At 42.0% G+C, this 23863-nt stretch overlaps 1 protein-coding gene across 1 annotated transcript in view; it reads left to right on the forward strand.

The window, feature by feature from the left end:
* Positions 1-23288, forward strand: part of PRCP (prolylcarboxypeptidase) — a 147118-nt gene extending 123830 nt beyond the window's left edge. Inside the window, exons 6-7 of the mRNA XM_078658488.1 lie at positions 5391-5578; positions 20954-23288. Coding sequence (XP_078514614.1) covers positions 5391-5578; positions 20954-21158 — 393 coding nt within the window. The 3' untranslated portion in view covers positions 21159-23288. The remainder of the gene's footprint in view (positions 1-5390; positions 5579-20953) is intronic.
* Positions 23289-23863: the final 575 nt, after the last annotated feature.

A 23863-nucleotide genomic window follows, 5' to 3' on the forward strand; every position in this document is an offset into this window, starting at 1 on the left:
AACCTGTGTCACAGTAGACCAAGCTATGAGTAAAGGAGTTCTACAATTCCCGGAGGGTTTTTCAACTTTAAAGTATTTCATACAAAGTTACAGGTAGAATTTGTTAATAATTTGAAAATAAAGTTATTTCTTTCTAGTCTTCTCAATGTATAAATAGTAAATGTCCTCTTATTTTGTCTTTTTGAAAGATGCACAAATGTTCCCATTCTGGGCAGGAAGCCAATCAAAGAAGATCATCAAAAGAGGTTGTGCCTCTGTCTTAGCTTATAGAAGCAACCCTGAGAGAGACCTCTACCTCTGTCACATTGGTTCAGTGAAGGGTTTGACTAATTACTAAGGTTAGGACTTTAAGGGCACACCAAGTCAGTAATGGGTCTTGATGGTATCCGACTGTCTTTCTACTAGTGGACTTAAACAAGATGTGTTGGAGAGGGGGATATGGCTTTAGTGCGGAGAAGATTGCTGCCTATCCCTGTTACTCCACTTCAACAGAGACAGAGCCGAAGCGTGATATGACGTAGCTTTGATGCTGCTCCTTTCCACATAATATCGAGTGCTCCAGATGGAGCCAGATCTTACATTTTAACTTCATTACACTCACCTGAATACAGATTGCGGTCTCCCTGACCTCAAGTAGCCACTGTAAGTTTCCCTCAGCACTCCGTTGGTACGCATAATAGTGATCCTCTCTCCACCTGAGAACAGCAGTGGGCGTTGATGCGTAATTTTCAGCGCGTCTAGTTTAATCGCCTTTCATTCTGTGTTAAAGATCATGATGGCGGGTCCTGAAGCAGCGGCCTTTTTTTAACTTCTCATCTTTGATGGGCAACCTGATCATTATACATTGCAGATTATTACCCACCTGCTGCATTACCTGCTCGCTGTATGACAGCCAAATAAGAACAAAGTTGGAACCTTCAATGCCTAACTCACTGATTAAAAATAGATCCGACACAAGGAACAAGTTTGGATCTGATACTAGAGAAATTAAACCCTCTCCATAGCCTAACCAGGTCAACAAAAACAAAGACTGATATCGTACAACTAGAAATGCAATGCCTCAGGAAAGAGCTCAAAACCATTACCTTCAGAGTTGGCCGAGTGGAGGGCCAGACTTCGTCACTCCAAAAGAAATTCGCTAACACCGCCCAAAAATTTGCATTCCTTAAGAAAGAGATTATGAACCTCAAGGACAGGGACCGGAGAGGAAATCTCAGAATCTTTGGCCAACCGGAAAACGCTGAGAATGAGTACGTCTCCTGTGTTGTCCTATCTGGAAACCTGGATACCTCAAGGTCTTAAAATATACTTTAAGAGGGACTTTGAAATTGAGAGGGCCCATAGAGTGGCAACCAGAATGTTGGACAACTTGAAAACACCCCAACCAATGAGCTTCAGACCCCTACGCTATGACCACACAGAAAGGATTTTGGACCAAAGAGGACCATAAAATGTGTTATATGGAAGAGTCACAGGACTACGCAAAATAAATTGTAACCACAGGAAGAGATCCCTCATCCAGAGAAACCAGATGAAAGCAATGAATATCTCCTTCTACTTTGTAGGGGCGTAAAAAATGAAATTCATGAACAATGGGAAGACATCATTCTTTGAGCCGGAAAATCTTCAATCCTTTTTAGGCAAATTGATCCAAAAGGAAATGGACTTATAAGGAATTCGTAATGCAGTCTCTGCTTAAATGTACTCTTACAGTCTTGTACTCTCACACTAATGTCTTACTAACTGCTTCACTAACCATGTTGCTCACATAAATATGTGGGAAACAAAACCCAAATAGTGTACCGACTCCTAACAACCCCTACAGTATGCTATTTTACTAACAGGCAACATTACCAAGTTTACCTCCATAGCTAATAAGCCCCTTTTGGCTCTAATAGGCCTGTTAGGCCCTAATGATCTTTACGGCTAGTAAAAACTCTACATCCATTATCAGGACTCAAATTAAAGCATGACTAACATGTCTTTTTACCATAACACTATCTTACTAACTCTACTATGTTACCTTCTCAATGCATGTCTTGGTGCCAATCGACCTCTAACTATTGGTCCATAGCTTTCTACTCTCAAGGAGACGACTACTGACCAATTACCTCAGTCGTAACTATACACAGTCAGCGGACACCACTGATTCCGAGATAGTCTCAAAGATCCTGCACATCAGTCTTTGTATGTCTTAGAAGAAATGTTTAATGTGTAGTGTAAGATGAATAATATGCCAGACTGAAGTTATATCTCTGCTACTAGACTTTTCGCACCGTGATACAGTAAAAGTAGTACACTGAAGGTTACTACCATATTATGCTAGGTTATATACTGTTATACTGATATGTACTGATATACGTGATTTAACGGCATAGATCACTGGGATCTGTTGAGTGAATTATGATACGTCATAATATAGCGCAAGTTGTGTTGCATGTCGAGTTGTACTACATGTCATGTTGTGTCAAGCTATTTGGCATGTCGCGCTAAATGCTATAGGTAATGTTTCACTTGTAATTTTATGCTAAGTTAATGGTATGCCACCGATGTGCCATTGTTATACTACTAAAGTGCAATAGTCTTCTCTGCCGTTCCACCCTGGGTATCAGTCTTGCTGGAAAAACTCACACCTACCTCCAACATCTTGTGGTAATTCCACTGTGATTGATAATACAGTTAATGTTGACATGTTAATGATAATTTTAATATTTCTATTTATTGTTGATCGAGTTTTAAACACTTCCAAGAAGTTAAACTCCTCATACAATGTTGTTCGCTCTCTCCTTTTGGCAGCGTCTCCCCATTTTCTAAAGCTGCATGGGCCTCGACCTCTAGTGGCTCCACTTCCCCATCTTTCTCCAGAACGATTAGGGCTGGGTAGGATGTGGGTTATATATGTAGGTTTTTCCCTTTTTCCGCCTACCACCTGGGTTTCCCTTGCCAAATCTGCTGACTATTCATCCCCCAATACTGTGCGACTTTAGTTCATACAGTCATGTTCATAATCACCTTTGCTACCACATCACCTATAATACAAGTACTTTATGTTCCAGTAACACTGCAAATACCATAAGTCTCCCAAGCCTTAATATCAGAACTTTTATGGAAATCCATCCACTTCCCCTACGAATAAACCCAGAGCACCAAAACCTCGACATCTCAACTCCTGATCACAACAGGGCTATCCACCCCACAAATACTATCCCTCTCCGAATCTGGGACCTATTAAATAATACATAATCTCTCACCAAACTAGAATTGAAATCATATCCCCAGTAACATAGGCAATGGAATGTCAAAAGTTCTCTCCCTCAATACAAAGAATATCAACCACCCTGTTAAACGTAGGAAAATTCTAAAGTGCTGTGCAAAACTTAAAGGCGATATAATACTCCTACAAGAGACTAACATTGGTTGTCAAGAATGTAATACAATACACCATCATTTGATCTATAGTACAACTTGCTTCCCAGCATATAAGAAACAAAAGGAGGTTGTCACATTATTAGCAAAAATAGCAGGACTTTCTGTCATGGACTATTTCCTTGTCAGTGATGGTTTGTTACAAAAGTCAGTAATTACACTTCAACCTTGTATATAGTCAATATATATGCACCCACAGTGGATAACCTTCCATTTTGGATCACCTTAAACAAAAGTCTATATGAACTACCAACTAACTCAGCAGTAATACTAGCAGGAGATTTAAACTTCCCTTGGGGTACCCTGTTAGAAAGAAGCTCCTCATTTAACCATAGACCCCAAAAATCACACACAATTGAGCTACTTGTGCAAAAAACACTGCTTAAATAACATATGTTGTCTATACAACCCAACATTAAACAAGTTCACTTTCTACTCCTACCCTCATAACACGTTTTCTGAAATTGTTTACATACAAAACATATTCTCACACTGAAGGCTGCAAATCCCACCATCAAATCAATACTAGTATCGGGCTATGCTTGCGTCACCCTCAAGCTACACACATCCCAAAATATACCCAGGAAAAGCAATGGAGAATGAACGAGGAGGTACTCCGAGACCAAACATTAAAAGACAAAATTAACAGTGCCATTATCAATATTTCCCAAGAAAATAATGCTCTCTTGAAACCTTATTGGAAGCTATGAAAGCCACAATTGGAGAGGAACTCATTAACTTGTGTCTAGCATAAATAACCGCACTAATAAAAGCCATAAATAAATGCAATAGACCACAAGAATCAGACCCCATCAACCTACTTACAAAGCTATCCAGTCTACCTCACACAGCAGCTAAAAGTTACGGAATACTAAAGTCTAGCAACGCTGATAATAGGCTAACTTCAGAGATTCAAAATAAATGAAGAGGCCCTTCTACAACAACTTGCACCACAGTTGAATTTGACTACGCCTGGAGAAACATTTGGAAATTATCCCTAAGGAACAAAATATCTCCCATTATTTCCCAATGCAAATTCTGGACACTACATATGCCCTATCAGACACCTGAAGAACTCTTTAAGATGGGCCTCCTAGAGTACAGTCAGTCCTGGTACTGTCACAATGCATTAGGCTCTGTCAATCACATGCTGTTTCACTGCAAAATGTTGAGAACTTTCTGGGAAGAAATCCGAACATAATAAAATACATATTTTCTAGGGAAAACTCAACTGCCACGCAGCGACCTTGGGTCCAAGGTCCCTCATGCCTATTCTGAAACTATTAATGATAGGAATCCAAAATTTCCTATGTGAGTGGAAATCATTTCAAAATCTATCCCACCATACATATGGTGGGCGGGGTCTGCTTTTCAAGAAGAGCAGATAACTCACTGTTCAACAACCACTTGAATTCCCAATACACACACAAACTATTGAATAAACAGGACTTATACATTCAAAAAGTAAAGCCACCATAATAATCAACCTTGCCAACTCACCCACATAGACCAAAGCTATGTTTCAGGCCCCATGAGTTAAACATGTATCTTAGTCACCATCATAACACCTTCTTGAAATGGGCATTTATAAGTGGAATCTGTAAGGGGTACAACACAGCCCTCACATTACACTAAGCTGATTTACCACCTCCCCATCACATGCCACTCAGTACATCCCATACCTCCCTTACCTTCCTCCTTGACCCCCTCCACTCCACTCCCCCCTCCCCTTTTCTTTTATGTACTGCTTGTAATCACAATGCTTTGTTCATGATCATCCATACCTACATTATAATCCTGGCTCTGATTAAAATGTCATCATTATCTTACATAGGATGCAAAAATTCTATACACTATGTTTGTTTTTTATACCCCTGAAAATCCGCTGAAATATTTTGAAAAGAGAACAAGATGTTTTGGAAACAAAACCATACTTTTACTGTCTGATCTGCAATTTGTTTCAGGCTTGCACAGAAATGGTGATGCCAATTTGTTCTGATGGTATTAATGACATGTTCGAACCACAGCCGTGGGACTTTAAGAGCTACTCTGATGATTGCTTCAAACAATGGGGTGTGACCCCGCGACTTACATGGATTACAACAGAATATGGTGGCAAAAATATTTGTTCCCACAGCAATATTGTGTTTAGGTGAGTATGTTTAGAGCATGAAGTTTGAGGTCGCACAGTTGACAATATCCATTTTTATTTGGCACTCGACCATCACCTGTTTTGGGGGGTTTTCATTGTTCTTGAAATTTACATCAGTAAAAAACTCATTTTGATAAGGTTGCAAGTGGACTCCATGACAGGAGGGAACTATGTATCAGAAACTGGCTTTACCTAACCCCTTTGCTGCTAGGCCACCCCCGTACTAATCCTTTTTTTGGCTATTTGGATGGTTCGCTCGTAGGCGGGCGTAACTTTTTGTCCACATAAGGTATCCATGACAAATTTGCATCCTTTTCTTCCAACATACTGAGGATTCTAAAGGTACCCAGGGTTTGTGTATTCCTCTGGAGGGGGCCGAAAAATTAGCCAAAATACAGCAAAAGTTTTGGGGAAAAAATACGAAAATGTGCTGCAGAAGAAATCAACTGTTTTTTTCCCCTACAAATGGTATCAATAAAGTATTTGTGGTGCTAAAATAACCATCTTCCCAGCTGTCAGGTACAGGCAGACATTTGTCAGAAAACCTAAATTTCTACATAGTTTTGGCATTTTACTAAAACATAGCCTATTTTCATTTTTTTGTGCTTTCCACCTCCTTTGAGTAAGTGGTAGACATGGGTGTGAAACCAATAATAGATCACAGAAAGCTATACATTTCTGAAAAGTAGACATCATTCTTAATTCAGCAAGGGGGTCATTTGTATAGATCCTTCATGGTTTTCCTAAAGAAAGTAACAGTTGAAATAAAGCAAATTGAAAAAAACAGCAATTTTCGCCTATGTTTTCACCTGTAACAACTTCTAACTATGGCAGGTTTTTCAAAACAATATACCCTTATTTCCGCTGGACTCTTCTGGTTATGGGGATATATAGGACTTGTAGGTTCACCAAGAACCCGAGGTACCCAGAGCCAATAACTGAGCTGTACCTTGCAGTGGTTTTTTATTGGGTACCGGGTATACAGCAATTCATTTGGTAAAATATAATGAGTGACAAATAAGTATCAAGGAAACCTATGTATTTCTGAAATGGGAACAATAAATGGAGTTTTGAAGCAGTGGTTATTTGCACATCTGTGAATTTGCGGGTACCCATACTATCATGTGAATTAGAGGTAATTTTTCAAAATGACTTATTTTTTCACACTGTCTTACATTTGGGAGACAGAAATGCATAGAAGGACAATTGGTAATAACACTTGTTCTACTACTCTGGGCTCCTAAGTCTCTCAATAAAAATGGTACCTCAATTGTGTGGGTAGGCCTAGTGCCAGGAAAGGGCCTAAAACACAACGTGAACACGTCACATTTTTCCACTGAAAACTGACTCTTTTTTCCAATGTACCCAGCTGTGGATTTTGGTCCGTAGCTCAACTGGCACCTAGGGAAACTTAGCAGACCTGTACATGTTTTTAAACTCCCAGGGCAATCCAGGATGCGATGACTTGTGTGGCTCTCACCAGGTTCTGTTACTCAGAATCCTTGGCAAACCGCAAATTAATTAAAAAAAAAAAAAATTTCCTCACATTTCTGTGATGGAAAGACCTGCAATCTGTGTGAAGCCGCAAACGTGCACCCACCCAGAATTCCCCCAAGTCTCCAGATAAAAATGATGCCTCACTTGTGCGGGTAGGCCTAGTGCCCGCAACAGGAAATGGCCCAAAATGCAAAATGGATACATCACATTTTTCCACTGAAAACTGACCCATATTTTGCAAAGTACCTAGCTGTGGATTTTGGGCCCTAGCTCAACCGGCACTTAGGGAAACAACAAACCTGGACATTTTTGAAATCTAGACACCCATGGGAATCCAGAATGGGGTGGACTGTGTGGCCCTGACCCGGTTCTGTTACCCAGAATCCCGTGCAAATCTCAAAACTTTATTTAAAAACACACATTTTCCTCACATTTCTGTGATAGAAAGTTTTGGAATCTGCGGGGAGCCACAAACTTCTACCCACCCAGCATTCCCCCAAGTCTCCCGATAAAAATGGTACCTCACTTGTGGTGGTAGGTCTAGTGCCCGCGACAGGAAAGGGACTAGAAAGCTACCGATCACAAGACAACCTGGTTTTCCGAGGCATTAACCTGCATTTTTGGTACCGGGTTTGGCAGTCATCGAGGAAAACATACAAACCCCAGACTGGTCTGAAAACTAGACACTTGGGGAGTCCAGGGAGTTGTGGCTTGCGTGGATCCCCAACGTTTCCTTACCCAGAATCCCCTGCAAACCTCAAATTTAGCTAAACAAATGACATTTTCCTCACATTTCTGTGTGGGAAAGCTGTGGGATCACCAGGCCATCACGAATTGGATACCACCCAGCATTGCCACAGACCTCCTGATAAAATTCTACCTCACTTGTGTGGGTGGGCCAAGTGCCCGCGACATGGAAGGGCCCAAAATGTATTGTGGAGGCATCAAAATTATGTATCACAAAATGACCTGGTTTTGCATGGGGGCGCACCTGCATTTTTGGTCCCGGCTTGTCGGCCATCTAGGGAAACCAACAAAACCCAGACATTTTTTTAAAACTAGACACCCAGGGGAGTCCAGGGATGTGTAACTTACATGGATCCCCCCAATTTTTTGTATCCCAGAATCCCCCGCAAACCTCAAATTTAGCTAAAATAAAATGCCATTTGCCTTACATTTCTGTGAGGGATCACCGCGCCATCGCTGATTTCCTCCCACCCAGCGTTACTCTTGGTGCCCCGAGTAAAATGATACCTCACTTATGTGGGTGCCCAAAGCAGAGTCATCCTAATAACGTATAAAACAAATTGTGCTTATCAACTCGCTGTGATATCCCCTAAATCTCTATACATTTTTGGCCCGTCCCTGTCGCAGGCACTATGCCCACCCACACAAGTGAGGTATTATTTTACTCAGGAGACCGAGGGGCACGCTGAGTGTTAGGAAATTTGTGCCGGTGCAGTGAACCCACACAGATATGTGAGGAAAATGTGATTTTCTTTTAGCTCAATTTGAGGTTGGCAGGAGATTCTGGGTAGGAAAACATTGGTAGGCAGAAAGACTGTCCCATTGGTGTTTGGGGGTGGGGGCATTGGCATACCTATTTAGGGCAGCCCCCACCCCTACACTTTCGGAATAAAATAACCCCTGTTTACTAATGGGCTTTCCCCCTGGGGGGGCAGATCAGGGATAATAACCTCCATATAGCCCCCCACGGGGGGCAAAAAGGCTGTTATGTTAGTGTCTCAGGGGTAGGGGCATTGGCATGCCCATTGTGGGCCGATTCCACCCCTCTTTTATAAAAAAGCAATAATCCCTGGTGCCTAGTGGGCTTTCTGACCCCGACCCCCGCCCATGGGATAGATCAGGGGCTATAGCCCCCATCTGCCCCCCAGGGGAGCAGAAAGACTAAATATGCCCATAAACATTTGGGGGGAGCAAAGGCTGTTTCCCATCGGGACGCTCTCCCCTCCCTGGTGCCTAGTGGTGGATCCCTGCTTGGGGATCGCCCTCCTGTGGTGATGCCCAAGCAGGGATCCACTAGGGAAAGGTACCATTGGAAAGGGTGGAGTTTTCCCTTTCCAGTGATACCTCCCCTATCTGTGCTCAGGGGCTGACATAGCACCACAAGCACGTAGGCAGTGAAAGTGAAATGAGCCGATCGGCGAATTTCACTTTCACTTTCAATGTAATGACGTCATTGCGCCATGTACGCCGAAAGAAATGCCTCAGGCGGCTGGGGAAGCTCTTCAGCTCCCAAGGCTGAAAAAGGAAACCCCTACGCTGAAAACAGCAGAAGAATTTCCTTATTGTGTGAAGAGGATGAAATAGTTCCGTCCTCAGCACACGACCACTTGGCTGAGGGTGCAACCATTCCGTCCTCAGCATGGAACCAGTTAACAGCCTAATGCATCCTGAAATGTTGAGTTGTGATTGTTTTAAACTGAACCAATTCGACCATGGGTACTCGCAAACATTTTCACGGGGCCAAAATGTTTGCTTGTTGATCTGACTGAGATCCACACAAGGCCCAGGAGAGGGTAGTGGGGGGAGGGGTATAGTGGGTATAGGGGAAGTGAAGCATGTACATCTACTGGCTGAATTGAAGTGCACAATGTGGAAACAGAAAACCCGGGAACAATGCCGGCTTTCCTGCTTGACCAAATTGTGTGATCCTAGACAGTTGTTTTATATTACTTTCCCTCGTTTTCCTTCCATTTTCACATATAAGAGGACCTCAAAATACATGACTTCAGAATGTGCGCTCTAATTTAATAATGTTCATGGATGATTGCAACTGACTTGCCTCTTAGTTCACTATTGTCATTGTTGCCAAGGTGGTGGGGAAGCATGAATGTTTCTAAATTCATGTTTGAAAACGATCCCATTAAAAAAAATACTTCTCAATGCACTGATAGAATCTGATTTACTGACGTAAAAGGTTCTGCATGTTAATGAAATTATCTTTTTTAGGATGAGCATTAGCGATGACCTGTTGTATCTCCCTGTGGGGCTTTGGCAAACCCACCCATTGCCATCGGCTGTTAGCTGCAGGATTCAGAAATGCTAGCTTCTTATTGGTCCATTTCTTGCAAAGTCCCTCCTTTGTTTGTTTAGTTCTCTTTCTGGCGATTTCACTCTGAGAACATTTTATTTGGCCATCACACAGTACAGAGTGTGATGGCCTCTCTTCCATTCTCCCATCTTGGTTTTACTTTGCTTTTAGTGGCAGTAGCCCCGCTTTAGCTTTAAACATCTAAAGCTAAAGCACGGGTGCCGCAATTGCTATGAAAGTAAAGCAATCGAAAAAAAATCGTTTTTTCCCATTGCTTTACTTTTGAAGCAATTGGGGCACCTGCGCTTTAGCTTAAGATGTTTAAATCTAAATCGCAAGTGCCGCCATTCCAATATTTTATATACATGGGTGTCGCTTTCACTTTGCAGCTTGGCGCCATAGTGGGTGTTAGCATAGTCTGTGCCACGCTCATGCGATCACTGGCAATAGTACATGCACTATGACAGTGGCACAGGCTTTGCTAACACCGACTATTGCTGCTTGTTTAAAATGGTGACCCGTCTGCTACATATTAAAAGCGTTGCAGCTCGCTCTGAAAGCTTTTTGTTTAATTTTTTGTTTTAATGAATTAAATACCGCAAACCCAACCCGAAGGCATTGTAGCCCTTTGTCTAAACAAACACACTCACACCGGAGGCTGCTGAAGAGAATATTTGCATAATATTGCTCTTGAATTCATTATTTCCGAAATGAGTCCAAACAAGAACGTGGCCTTTCTTCCAGTATTTAAGTCGGAAAAAGTGGCACTGTAGATCAGAATGGCTGTATATGGGGCGGTAAGCTTGCATTAAAAGCCATATGTATCAAGCAAATTCGCATTCGCAAAGGCCAAAATTTGCAGAATTTCGGCCTTTGTGAATGCGAATTTGCTAAATGGAATGTATTAAGAAAAATTTGGTGCAAAATAAGGAATTGCAAAATTTGCGATTCCTTATTTTGCAATTGCATTTAAGGAATCCCAAATTTTGTGATTCCTTAAATGCAATGTATGTAGCAAAAAAAATCAGCAAAACGCCCTTAAGTAATCGCAAATTGGTGGTAAGTTGCGAATTCTTTGAAAAATGCACATTTTTGCATTTTTCAAAGTGCCATGTGACGCACATACATGCCTTTAGGGCATGTATGTGCGCCACATGTGCACCCATGCATATTTCAGGGGTGCAACAGGGTGTCCTTTGGACACCCCTGCACCCTTGAAATTATTCTCAATTTGCCCCTGCACCCTTGAAATTATTCTCAATTTTCGATTAGCAAATTGCGAATCGCAAATTGAGAATAACTTCCCATTCATTCTTATGGGCCTCCTGGCCCATATAAATGAATGGGAAAGTATTCCTTAATTGCGATGCGCAATTTGCTAATCACAATTAAGGGATTTTAAGGAATCGCAAAAAAAATGCGATTTTGTACATACCCATTTGCAATTCTCAAATAGCGATTTCTTGAAATTCGCTATTTGAGAATCGCAAATGGGTATCTTGATACATATGGCCCATTGTCTCTACTTTTTCGCAAAAAAATCTTTTTAGCTGTGCGCAGCTAATGCCTGTTCATGGGGATGTAAAGCAAGCGCGTGTTCCTGTTCGTCGGGGCCAGCTGAGTATTTTCAATACATTATACTATTTTTTAATACTTTCGAAGAAGCACTCCTATATTCTTTACACATTTTCCCTCCATGTGGTGTCTGTATTTGAAATTAAATGTAACTGATGCACCTGCAGTCTTGCAAAGATTTCATAACCATGACTTTAGGGTCGTTATGCCTCGAAATGCCTCCTTGGTGCTGCGTCTGCCTGCTTCTTTGCCAGCGCAAAATAAAATCAAATTCATTAGGGGTTCGAGTGGAAACAAATTCAGTGATCGTTTCAGACTAATCATATAAAGAATACATTGAATGAGCCAAGGCAATGCAACAAATAGTTATTGGTTTATTTTCATTAGTTTCAACTTTGAAAGTGCGTAAAACATTTTGTCAGGTTTGAAGTTATGTTTAAGAGGTTTACATCTAGTATCCTTGCTCTTGTATCATAGCCCGAGATCTTAAGCTCTGAAGAGGTGTAAAACATTTTGAAAGGGTCTCTTTGTGTCTGTCCCTCAGCGTGCATGGTTCGTTTGTCCCTCAATGTGCACAGTTTGCCTATCCCTCAGTGTACAAGGGGGTGCAAGGGCCGTCTTTCCCTTATTGTGCAGGGGTTGCATCATTAGTCTGTCCCTCTGTGAAAGGTCCGACTGTCCCTTAGTATTGCAGGGTTCTTCTGTCCCTTGTCTCTCCCTTAGTGTGCAGGGTTCGTCGGTCCCTCAGTGTGCAGGGTTCATCTGTCCCTCAGTGCGCATGGTTGATCTGTCCCAGTGTGCTTGGTTGGTGTGTTCCTCAGTGTGCACGGTTCGTCTGTCCCTCAGTGTGCAGGGTTCATCTGTCCCTCAGTGCGCATGGTTGATCTGTCCCTCAGTGTGTTTGGTTGGTCTGTTCCTTTGTGTGTACGGTTCGTCTGTCCCTCAGTGTGCAGGGTTCATCAGTCCTTCAGTGTGCTTGGTTCATAGGTCCCTCAGTGTGCGTTGTTCATCTGTCCCTCGGTATGCAAAGTTCTTCTGTCACTTAGTATTGCAGGGGGGGAGGAGGGGGGAGGTAGGTGGCTATTTTTAAACAAGCATTCGCAATGCAATAGGTCTTGCATTTGCGAGAGTTTGAACTATTAGCATTCTAAATGACAATGCCTTTTATTTATGTTTTTTAAAAACCTGCAAGTGGTGCATAAACACACTATGTGCTTATAATTGTTGCTTACAAGAAGCAAGGCTGGCAATAAAAGAGGTGCAGTTACGGCCAGCCTTGCTTCTCGTAAGCAAGGACTATAAATATAAAGTGCTTATTTACGCACTGCTTGCACGTTTTCAAAATACATAAATAAAAGGCATTGCCATTTACAATGCCAATAGCTCAAACTCTCGCAGATGCAGGACCTATTGCATTGCAAATGCTTGTTGAATCTAGTAGAGACTTTATCATATTTTTACATGCTTATTGCAAGATGTCTTTATAAATTAAATTGTTCCTAAAGTTAGGCAGTTCTGGACTCTCGTTAATTCCTGTCTTTAACTGCAATTAACATTTAAATAAACTATTTCCGGTTTATGTACATTTTTTAATGTTAGTGCTCTGTCGGGTAAACAGCAGCCCGTCCAGCTGTTGACCAGAGGGCCACACGTAAAGGTCAGGAGGGCCGCATGCGGCCCCTGGGCCATACTTTGAGTATCACTGAATTACACTAACACACCTAGAACCAGTGATTTCTAAAGCCCAGGACTGGAACCTAGTGTCCCTGGACATATAGTCCTTCTCAATAGGAAAATATGGTTGTATGATGCATGCCTTTACAAAGCGTCCATTACAATGCGTGCATCTTTACCATGAAAATATTTACCACACATATGCCTTTACCATGCATGTCTTTACAATTAAAATGTAAGTATTTTGCAGGTAAGTAAAAAACTTATAAATAAATATACATAAATACATATATATATATAATGTATATAAGATGAACATGTGCATACATATAAATGTATGTATTTGTATATTTATATTAAGATACACACCCATATATATATTTATTTTACTTCTTAACCCCCAGCCCCTAAACACAACCCACCCTACAGCCTAATAATACCCTTGCCACCTAAAAAACCATACCCACCCTAAACTCTAAAAAGTATTGGCATAGCCAGTAGGTCTTGCCTTTGGGACCATATAAGTGTTTAGCCATAAGGCATATAATCCATTACAATAGGTTTCTCGTTTGTTAGAGTTAGAGCTATTGGCGTTGTATATAGTAATATTATTTACCCATGTGTTTTAGTTTTGAGTGGATGTATGTGGTATTGAGTGGAATTAAGTGGGTTGGATAGGAATTGTTAGTTGTGGAATTGTGTGGTGTGTAATGGATTTCTGTGGTGGAATTATGTGGGATGGTGTGCATTGGAATTATGTGGATAGTAATTATGTGGTATTGAGTGTACTGGGATTCTGTGTTATGGAGTGCAAATATGTTGAATGTTATTTTGTGTTGTAGAGTGGTATGTAGTGGAGTTGAAGTTTGTAGTGTGCTTTTGAATTTTGTGGAATGATGTGTAATTCTGTTGGGAGGATTATATTTGTGTTGTGTAATTGTATTGTTGAGTTGAATTGTGTGGTTTGTTGTTGAATCATGTGGTGTGGAATTGAAATGTGTAGAGTTGAATTCTGTGGTGTGGAAGTGTGGGACGTTGAGTGAAATCATGCTGATCGAAATTATGTTGCATGGTTTGGAATGTTTTTGTGTGGATTGTATTACTAAGTTTAACGAGAGAGAAACACACAATTTAAGGTGGAATTTTTGTCCTGGTGCAGTGTGGCTTTAAAGTGAGTATCATGATTTTTCCCACGACCGAAAATACTTCTTCAAAGAAAAACAATGTGTAACGTGTCCTGCACAACACTTGAAGACAAAAGTGTCTGCAATATATAAATCTATGGTGCAAGATGCAAACAGATTGCCACAGGTCAGTAATGCTAACCTTCAACACCCATATTTAAGTGAAACAAGACTATCTGATGTCACTTCACAGGCCGCCCTTGTGTACAATGTAAGGTGCAATTGTGTGCACAACGTGTATTTAAGGTGTTGCTAACATTTGAAATTTAGGGTTTGTTTTTGTTTTGAAATCTGTCTTAATGGAATGTTGGGCATTTTCACAGTGAACATAGGATTGCTTTGGTTTATAGTCTGACCTGTTTGGTGTACTCCTATGAGATGAAGTATATTTGTTCACCTCTTGGGTCAGTTGACCCTGTTACGTGTGGAAAGTGTGCGATTCAAACATATCACTTGTCTGATATAGCTGCAGTAACTGGGAGCCCTTAGACATAGGTTGCAGGAGTCTGTGCTTGAGTAGCTCAGCCAGCCCAACTTTTTAGGTCAAGCCTGGGCAGCTCATGCGTTGCTCTGCGGGGTTTGCTGTATTCAGGTATGGACTTGAAGCTCCACCCATTTTCAGAAAATCTTTTAAATTGGCTTCTGTTATTGTCCTTTCTAAATGGTTGCTTTTGATTCATGAATAGGCTTAGTAGTCCCTCCTTATTACCGCATTTGTAACCTTCCATGAGGACTGGACTTTTTACCTGTGTTGTTACACAGTCTGTTTTATGTACAATCTGTGAGCACTATTTTTTTTAATGTATTATTCTAGCTACTGTTGCAGGTTCAACAGGCTCTCCCTAACCCAACCTGTATTCTTGACAGAGCGACACCCGATCATTGATGCTGCGCTGGATCTTTTGAAAATGCTCCCTGCACAGCTCAGCACTTCTGCATACGTTATGCTGCTTAACAAATACTTTTTTTGTTAAAAAGCGCTCTAAGCCTCTCTTTTACTTTATTGGTGGCTTCACCTTTCTTTAGACGAGCCGTGTCTAAAGAAAGGGGTGTGGCAAACATTAAAGTAAAAGCGCTGTATGGGGAGCTTTTATAAAAATAAATGTTTTTGTCAACTTGACAAACAAATGCTTAGTTTTGTAAAAGGGCCCCATACCGTGCTTTAATTTTAATGGCGGTCTCGTACATTTCTGGAGATAAGCCACGTCTAAAGAAAGCGGTGTGACTGCCATTAAAGTGAAAGTGCGGCATGGGGCGCTTTTACAAACAAGCATTTGCAATGCAGTAGGTGTGGCATTTGTAAGAGTTTAAGCTATTGGCATTGTAAATGACAATGCCTTTATTTAGGTTTTAAAAACAGCGCATAAATTTAAGACAGCCACCACAAAAGCCTCCGAGAATCCAAGCGCACGTGCCGACGACTCGAGAAAGCATGGAGGAAAAGTTAAATCTCGGAAGCACGCACCGCCACATAACCGCCATGACAGAACACCACAAACTCATCAGGCCCACGAAGGATACTTCATCCAGGACAGGATCCTCTCCAACACACTCAACTCTAAGGAACTCTTCAGCATCATACAGGAATTCACCAAACCCCCCAGGGAAACCTCTGACCCTCCCACTGAGCCTGGTCCGCCGCACATCTTCCACAGAGCCGCCTGAACTTGACATACAATCAACTGCATCCTCGAAACAGGCACATTCCCAGACAACTGGAAACGCGCAGAAGTCACAACTCCTCAAGAGGCCCTCCACAGACCCGACGGCCCTCAAGAACTACAGACCCATCTCTCTCCTCCCCTTTGCCACCAAAGTCGCTGAGAAGATCGTCCACAACCAGTTCACATACTTCATAGAATCCAACGTGATCCTCAACACTTTTCAATTTGGATTCCGCAGCAACCACAGCACCGACACCGCCCTCCTAGCCACCACAGACGACATCTGAACTCTCCTTGACCAAGGCCACACAGCAGCCCTCATTCTAGTAGACCTCTCATCCGCCTTCAACACTGTCTCCCACCGCACTCTAGCCACCAGACTCCACGACGCCAGCCTACAATGAACTGCCCTAGACTGGATCCGCTCCCCCACTCTTTGGCCAAACTCAAAGAATCAGACTCCCGCGCTTCCTCTCCGAATCCACAGAGATCAGATGCGGAGTTCCCCAATGATCCTCACTGAGCCCCACGCCCTTCAACATCTACATGGCTCCTCTCACAACCATTGTCAGAAAACACGGACTCTGCATGGTATCCTACTCCATTGACACCCAGCTCATCCTCTCCCTCACCAAGAAACCTAGCATCACCAGACACAGGTTCCAGGAAGGAATGAATGACGTTGCATCCTGGAGGAGCAGCAGCTGCCTGAAGCTCAACTGAGAGAAAACGGAAGTCCTCATCCTTGGATCTGACCCCTCTGCTTCGGATGACACCTAATGGCCCCCCGCCCTCAGCAACCCTCCCACACCCACAGATCATGCACACAACCTCTACATCATACTCGACTCCTCCCTCACCATGAACTGACAGATCAACGCCATATCTACCACGTGCTTCAACATACTCCGCAAAACCTTCAAATGGATCCCCCGAATCCAGAATGAACGTCACCCACGCACTCATAACTAGCAGACAGGACTACGTGAACGCCTTTTATGCCGGGTTCTACAAATCTCTGCTCCAAAAACTCCACATCATCCAGAATGCCGCAGCTAGACTCGTCCTCAGCATCCCATTACAAGACCACATCACCCAGCACCTATGAGACCTCCACTGGCTCACTGTTGAAAAGAGTGACTTTCAAGCTGTTCACTCACCCCTACAAATCCCTCCACAACACCGGACCCCAATACCTCAATGAAAGAATCTCCTTCTACGCCCCCAAGTGAAACCTCCGCTCTGTGGACATAGCCTTTGCCGAAATCCCTCGCATTCGCAGAGTCAGAACTGGAAGAAGAGCCTTCTCCTACATCGAGGCCAAGACCTGGAACAAACTCCTCCTCATCATCAGACGAACCCGCACACTGCAAGCGTTCAGGAAGAGCCTCAAGACCTGGCTCTTCAGATGAATCGGAGCTGCCCGAAATGCCCCCTTCTCCCAGCGCCTTGAGACCCTCACGTGTAAGTAGTGCCCTTTACAAATCCCTGGCTGATTGATTGAAAGGCATTGTCATTTACACTGCCAATAGCTCAAACTCTTGCAAATGAGAGACCTGTTGCTTTACAAATGCTTGTTTTCTGTGCATTCTGGTGCTTGTAGTCCCGATTTCATAATAGGTTAAAGAGATCTAAAAGACTGAGGCCAATGGCCAGTGCTTCAAGAAACAAGTAGACATTTGAAGGAGTACTGGATACGGTAATATGTTCTAAGTATTAGATATATATATTTTTAGCTTTATGTTGTCAGAAGCTATGGTAAATATGTTGAGATTCCGATACCGAGATAGCTTAATGCCTTGTGAAATGACGTGAATTTAAAGGATGACGAGCAAGCATATCAACTGGTACAGTGTCTAGCTAGGGTTTCATGTTTTTCAGCAGCCAACTATAGCATGACATAATAAAAATAATAATAAACTAAGGTACTATGCTGCCCCTTACAAATAAACACAGGACTGGAGGGCTCACCACAATGAGTCAGTGGCCAAGGTTTCACGCCGTGCCGGCCTCACACAGCATAGAAGCAGGCCTAGGGCGAGGGATTGGGGGAAGGCGTACGTGTGACGATGAGCAGGTATCACCATTGCAGAAGGCGTTCTCTTTATCAGGACATTATGGACTGGTAATGCTCCCACCTAGTGGCGATCACTGCCGCAAAATAGTTGAAATAAATTCACATTTTTACTTCCTTTTACCATTTGAATTAAAAGGCCATGAAATACACGAGATGTTGAAGAGACTACTTGTTATATATAAAGTAAATAAAAAACGTTTTTGCTTAAACAAAGTTAGGTTTTTTTTTCCCCTTCCAGGCACTTGTTGTTCAGTAAAAAGATGGTGTCAGTACTGTTCAGTCGATGTCTGATGTTTCAGAGGCTACCGTGTTGTGCACAAATTGCTTTTCCAAAGCATGACAACAAGCAAGCAAAACTATTTCAGACAAGTCCCCTCTGCTGTAAAACGTCAATCTGTTTTTACGTTATATGTCCACTCACCATTGGACAAATACTCAAACAATCCTTACACCGATGATGTCCACGCCGTTCCTTGTCGACAAGCCAAAAATAAAATAGTGATCAGGGAGAGGATGGCTAATAAAACACAAACAAGGCTCCTAAACTAAAAAAGCTGCTGGGCATTGCATTCAGTGCCAAAGAGCAGAGTGTGACGACCGGCCCTGCATGGCCAACATCCGCAAGGCACTGCCTCCTCCCTCCTGAGGGACTACCAAAAGGAACTGTTTGTGAAATCACCATAAGAGGGAACAAGTCACATAAAGGAAGGACAATAGTAAGAAAATAGTCTTGCAAAAGTAACCTAAATGACCCTTGGAGAGATGAGACATGTAAGAGGGCCAGTCTCTCTCACACTGCTGTCTCTCTCACACTCCTGTCTCTCTCACACTGCTGTCTCTCTCACTGGCACCAGGCTCCACCTGACCCAATGCACTTCCATATCCATAACGCAAATGGTTTACCTCTCTTTTAAGTTTGCACCTTTTTTTGTTCAGTTTCAAACCCCCTCCTTGGTTTTAAGAGCTCTGGGCTACAACTTATTTAAACATTGCTGGCACTAGGGAAGGGGCGACGGGAAGACCCGAGCTGCTTAAAACAGCAGCTGACATAAAAAGATGGCAGAGGAGGCGAAGATTGAGGTGTTGCCGGGAGGCTGCTGTTGCCAAAAAGCGCTCGCCAGACAGAGACTTTTCTCTTTCGGAGCCGTCCCACACAGACAGGCTCGGCCTGACTTGCTGCTGGCATAAAAGCTTTCTTATCTTCTTTATGGGGCCATCTGGACCCATAAAGAAGATAAGAAACCTTTTATGCCAGCAGTAAGTCAAGGAGCCCATTCTGAAAAGGACGGGGCTTAAAGAGAAAGAAGAACGTCACTAGGACCTCTTCTCCAATGGCTGGCCACCATTTAGCACGAACGGTGACGCCAGCCAATGGAAAAGAGGGGTGGGGCTTAACCTGGCTAGTGAAAATCCCTCTATCTCATTAAATCTTGCCAGCTCGTCTTTCGCAGGCCGAGACCTAATAAAAATACCATTGCCTCTCAAAGAACCTTACCCACCCTAAAAAACCCTTGCTATCCAAAAACCCTTACCAACCTTAAACCCCAAAAATTAGCCTTGCCACCCAAAAACCCTTACTACTATCAAACATAAAAATACCATTGCAACCAAAAATCCTTACCCACCCTAAACCCTAAAAATACCCTTGCCACACAAAAACCCATAACCACCCAAATCCCGAAAAATACCCCTGACACCCAAATCCAATCCTAAACTGTAAAATACTGTTGCCACTCAAAACCCTTACCCACCCTAAACCCTAAAAATACCCTTCCACCCATAAACACCTACCCATCCTAAAAACACCCTAGCCACCTAATACCCTCACCCTCACCCACCTCTAAACCCTAAAAATGTCCTGGCCCTAATATGTATATATAATCGGTAATACACTTACCTGCAAAATACTTCGATTTTCATTGTAAACGCATGCGTGGTAAAGGCATATTCGTGGTAAAAACGCCTGCATTGTAATGGATGCATGTTAATGGTATTGTGTGGTTCTGGCCGCATTGTAAAGGCTGTTTCCCAGAAATAGTTCTTAGTGGTGAAAAGAAAAGGCGCTATAATTTTGAATTAATGTAACTCGAAGACATAATTTAAGCACACAAAGATGCCTAAAAGTAGGGTTATATAATTGAAAAAAAGCATTGGCAAAGTAGAGTACTGGCACTGTGAGCCCTGCCACCAAGCTGTCCTCCCTTTTTAGGAGGATGTGCACATGTGGGTTGATTGCCGTCATTCACAGTGTAAGCAAGCAAGTGGCTAAAGTGGGCTTGACCCATTGCTCCACACTTTATGCTGGGAGAGCAGAAGCAAAATGTTAATGACAGTTGAACAGACTGATGGATGAAGAGGCTAACTCCATATGAATGAATGTATGTATGTTGGTGTGTGTGTGTGTATATATATATATTTATGTGTATATATATATATATATATATATATATATATATATATGTGTATATATATATATATATATATATTTATGTGTATATATATATATATATATTACTATATTTTTTAATAGTTTTTTGCATGCGGTCAGGTAAAACATGAAAAGACACCCATGGGATTGTGTTAATGCTGTCAAAAATTGCAGTTTCTAAAAATCCATCCATCTGTTAATTTTTTCTCTCTTTCTTTTAGTAATGGCGGACTGGATCCATGGTCTTCAGGTGGGGTGACTAAAGATATCACAGACACTTTGGTTGCCGTATTTATTCCAGAGGGCGCCCATCACTTAGATCTGCGATTCCGCAATGCTGATGACCCTGAATCAGTAGTGCGAGCAAGAGAAGTGGAGATAAAAAATATGAAACAGTGGCTAAGGAAGGCAAAATATTTTCTATAAATGTACTGTAATGTTCAGCTTGTGGTCCTCAATATTTTATACTATTCCCCTTCTGAACAGGGCACTGGCTCGAGACCATCCTACAATTAAATACTTGAAGTCCATATTTTTGCAATCCTAGTCTTGGGATTTTTTTTTTTTAAATGTTAACTTTTACAGGGTCATTTGATCTTTGTCTACGACTAGCTGCTTTGGACATAAGAATGTGAAAAGGACATCGCAATCCAGGTTTTCGACTTGTTACACAAATTTCGGGACATATTTACAAGGGGATATCACCAGTCAAACGTCACTTTTAGCAACATTCTGGTGGCGATATGCCATTCTCTATATTTTCAAAGCAGCGTTAATCCACTTTTTGTAGCGTAACTCCGCCTTGTAAATAAGGCCCCTTTACACGCATCACTTAGAGTGAAAGGGGTGTGCAATGGGTGGGGCTGTGGGCGTTCCACTGCAACACCCATTGCTTTGGAAGCTGCCCAAAATGTACAAGAAGATGCAATTCTGAGGCAGTAACATAAACTAATGCCATGCAAGAACCTGAGTAAGAATGGAGAAACATGGAGAAATACTTTTATTTCTCCTGGTTTTTGCTTTTTCTATGTGTGCTGAATTCTGCAGCACACATAGAAAGAGCAAAATACCAGTAATGATTGTTTATGTACAGTACCGTGTTCCTTCCTGCACATAAACAAACATTAAATAATGATGATTTGCTACTTCTATGTGTGCTGCACCTTCCTGCACATAAAAAATCATTCCCTGAATGAAGGGACCCTTGCACTATAGTGCGCTGCCAAATTTGGCGCAGCTCCGTGCTCTGACATTTTCTCATAAATACGACCCATGATTTGTGAAATTACAAGATACTGGGAAACCTTTGCTTCCATTTAAGATCGCCCCTGAAGAATGTTGCTTAGTGTTTGAGTATTATGAATGTGTTTTTCTTGATTCATCATTCATAGACACACAGGCTCACATCCATGCATATTTCTCTGACATTAAACGTCAGAAGTCAGAAAAGAATGAAAGTTTGGGTAATGGGAGGAGGGGCAGCAGGATATCACAGTGCTGCGCAATATAAACTTAGAATAGAGTTACTACTAAAGTTCAAAGATGTTTTCTAGATTATACCTCATCAAGTGTATTTGTTGATCCTCCGGTATAAAGCACAAACTTCCCTATCACTCCACTAGTATAATCTAGGATATTTGCAGAGGCAGAGATGGGTAGAGGAGGTGTTGTATAGTGGCCATATTCAGATTTTTTGCAAGCGCTGGTGCAAACATTTAGTGCGATACCCTCTGGATGCTTACATTGCGTTAGTTGCCAAGTGCCATAAGCATCAGTTTTTAAGTATACCAAATGAGAGAAAATGGCACACATCACCATCTAGTGTTATGACCATGTGAGCTGCCTCGTTATTAATAAGGACAACTGACTTTCTTTCAGTTAAACATTCATAAATACATGTTGTTGAAGCACCACCCCCTTTGGATGCCCTGTTTACATTAGTAATTGGTTTATATAATCAGAAAAATACAAAGAGCCACAAATTCTGTTCAGTTCCCATTTGTTATATGTAATCATGGGTCAAAGCTTATATATCTATGTTCCCCATGGTGGACTGGATAGAGATTTACTCCCCTGATATCCAGCCTATTGTCTCCCTCTGTGTTCCTACTCCCAGTACCACAAGTGAAAACAAAACTACATCCTTCCCCTTCCCTTTTTTCACTCGGTTGGCTTCTTAGCCTAGCTCCATTACAAAACTGGTTATTTTCTACAGATCTCTGATTTAGGGGGATTTGGATGAAGTTCTTTTAGGAATGGCAGAATGGATCTAGGGTCTTCAGGTGGGGTGACTAAGGATATCACAGAACCTTGGTTGTCGTATTTATTCAAGAGGGTGCTCATCACTTAGATCTGCGATTCCATCATCCTGAAGTGTAATGCGAGCAAGAGGGATGGAGATAAAATATATGAAACAGTGGGTGACTAAAGAAGACAAGATTTTCTCTCTAAATGTACTGTAATGTTTCTGCTTGTGGTCCTTAATATTTTATACTATTCCTGTTCTGAACAGGGCACTGGTTCCAGATCATCCTACAATTAAATACCTAAAGCCCATATTTTTACAATTCTAGTCTTGAGATTTTTTTTGTATTCTACGTTTCAGTGAGTCATCTTTGTCTTTGACCAGCTGCTTTGAACTTAAGAATGTGAAAAGACCATCACAAGCTTGGCTTTCAACTAGTTACACCGATTTCGGTTCTGAAACTCATACAAGATACTGGAACCCTCTTGCTTCCAGTTGAGATCACCCCTGAAGAATGTTGCTTAGTGTTTGAGCATTATGCATGTGTTCTCTCTTGATTCAGCATGCGTGGACACACAGGCAAACATCTACGCATGCTTCTCTTTCTGTCTTTTCTGACTTGTGGAAGTTTCTATGTCAGTTCAGGAATGGGAGACAGGTAAGAAGAATCTCACAGTGCTGTGCAATATAAGCTACGAATAGAGTTACTGCTAAAGTTCAAAGATGTTTTCTAGAATGTCACTCATCAAGTGTATTTGTGATCCTCGATCATAATGCACAGACTTTCTTAATACTCCACTAGTAGACGCTGGGATATTCTCGAGGCAGGGCAGGTGTGGTATAGTGGCTACATTCAGACTTGCCAGACTTTTTGTGACACCTGGAG

Source organism: Lissotriton helveticus, chromosome 8 (assembly GCF_964261635.1).
Source record: "Lissotriton helveticus chromosome 8, aLisHel1.1, whole genome shotgun sequence".
NCBI lineage: Eukaryota > Metazoa > Chordata > Amphibia > Caudata > Salamandridae > Lissotriton > Lissotriton helveticus.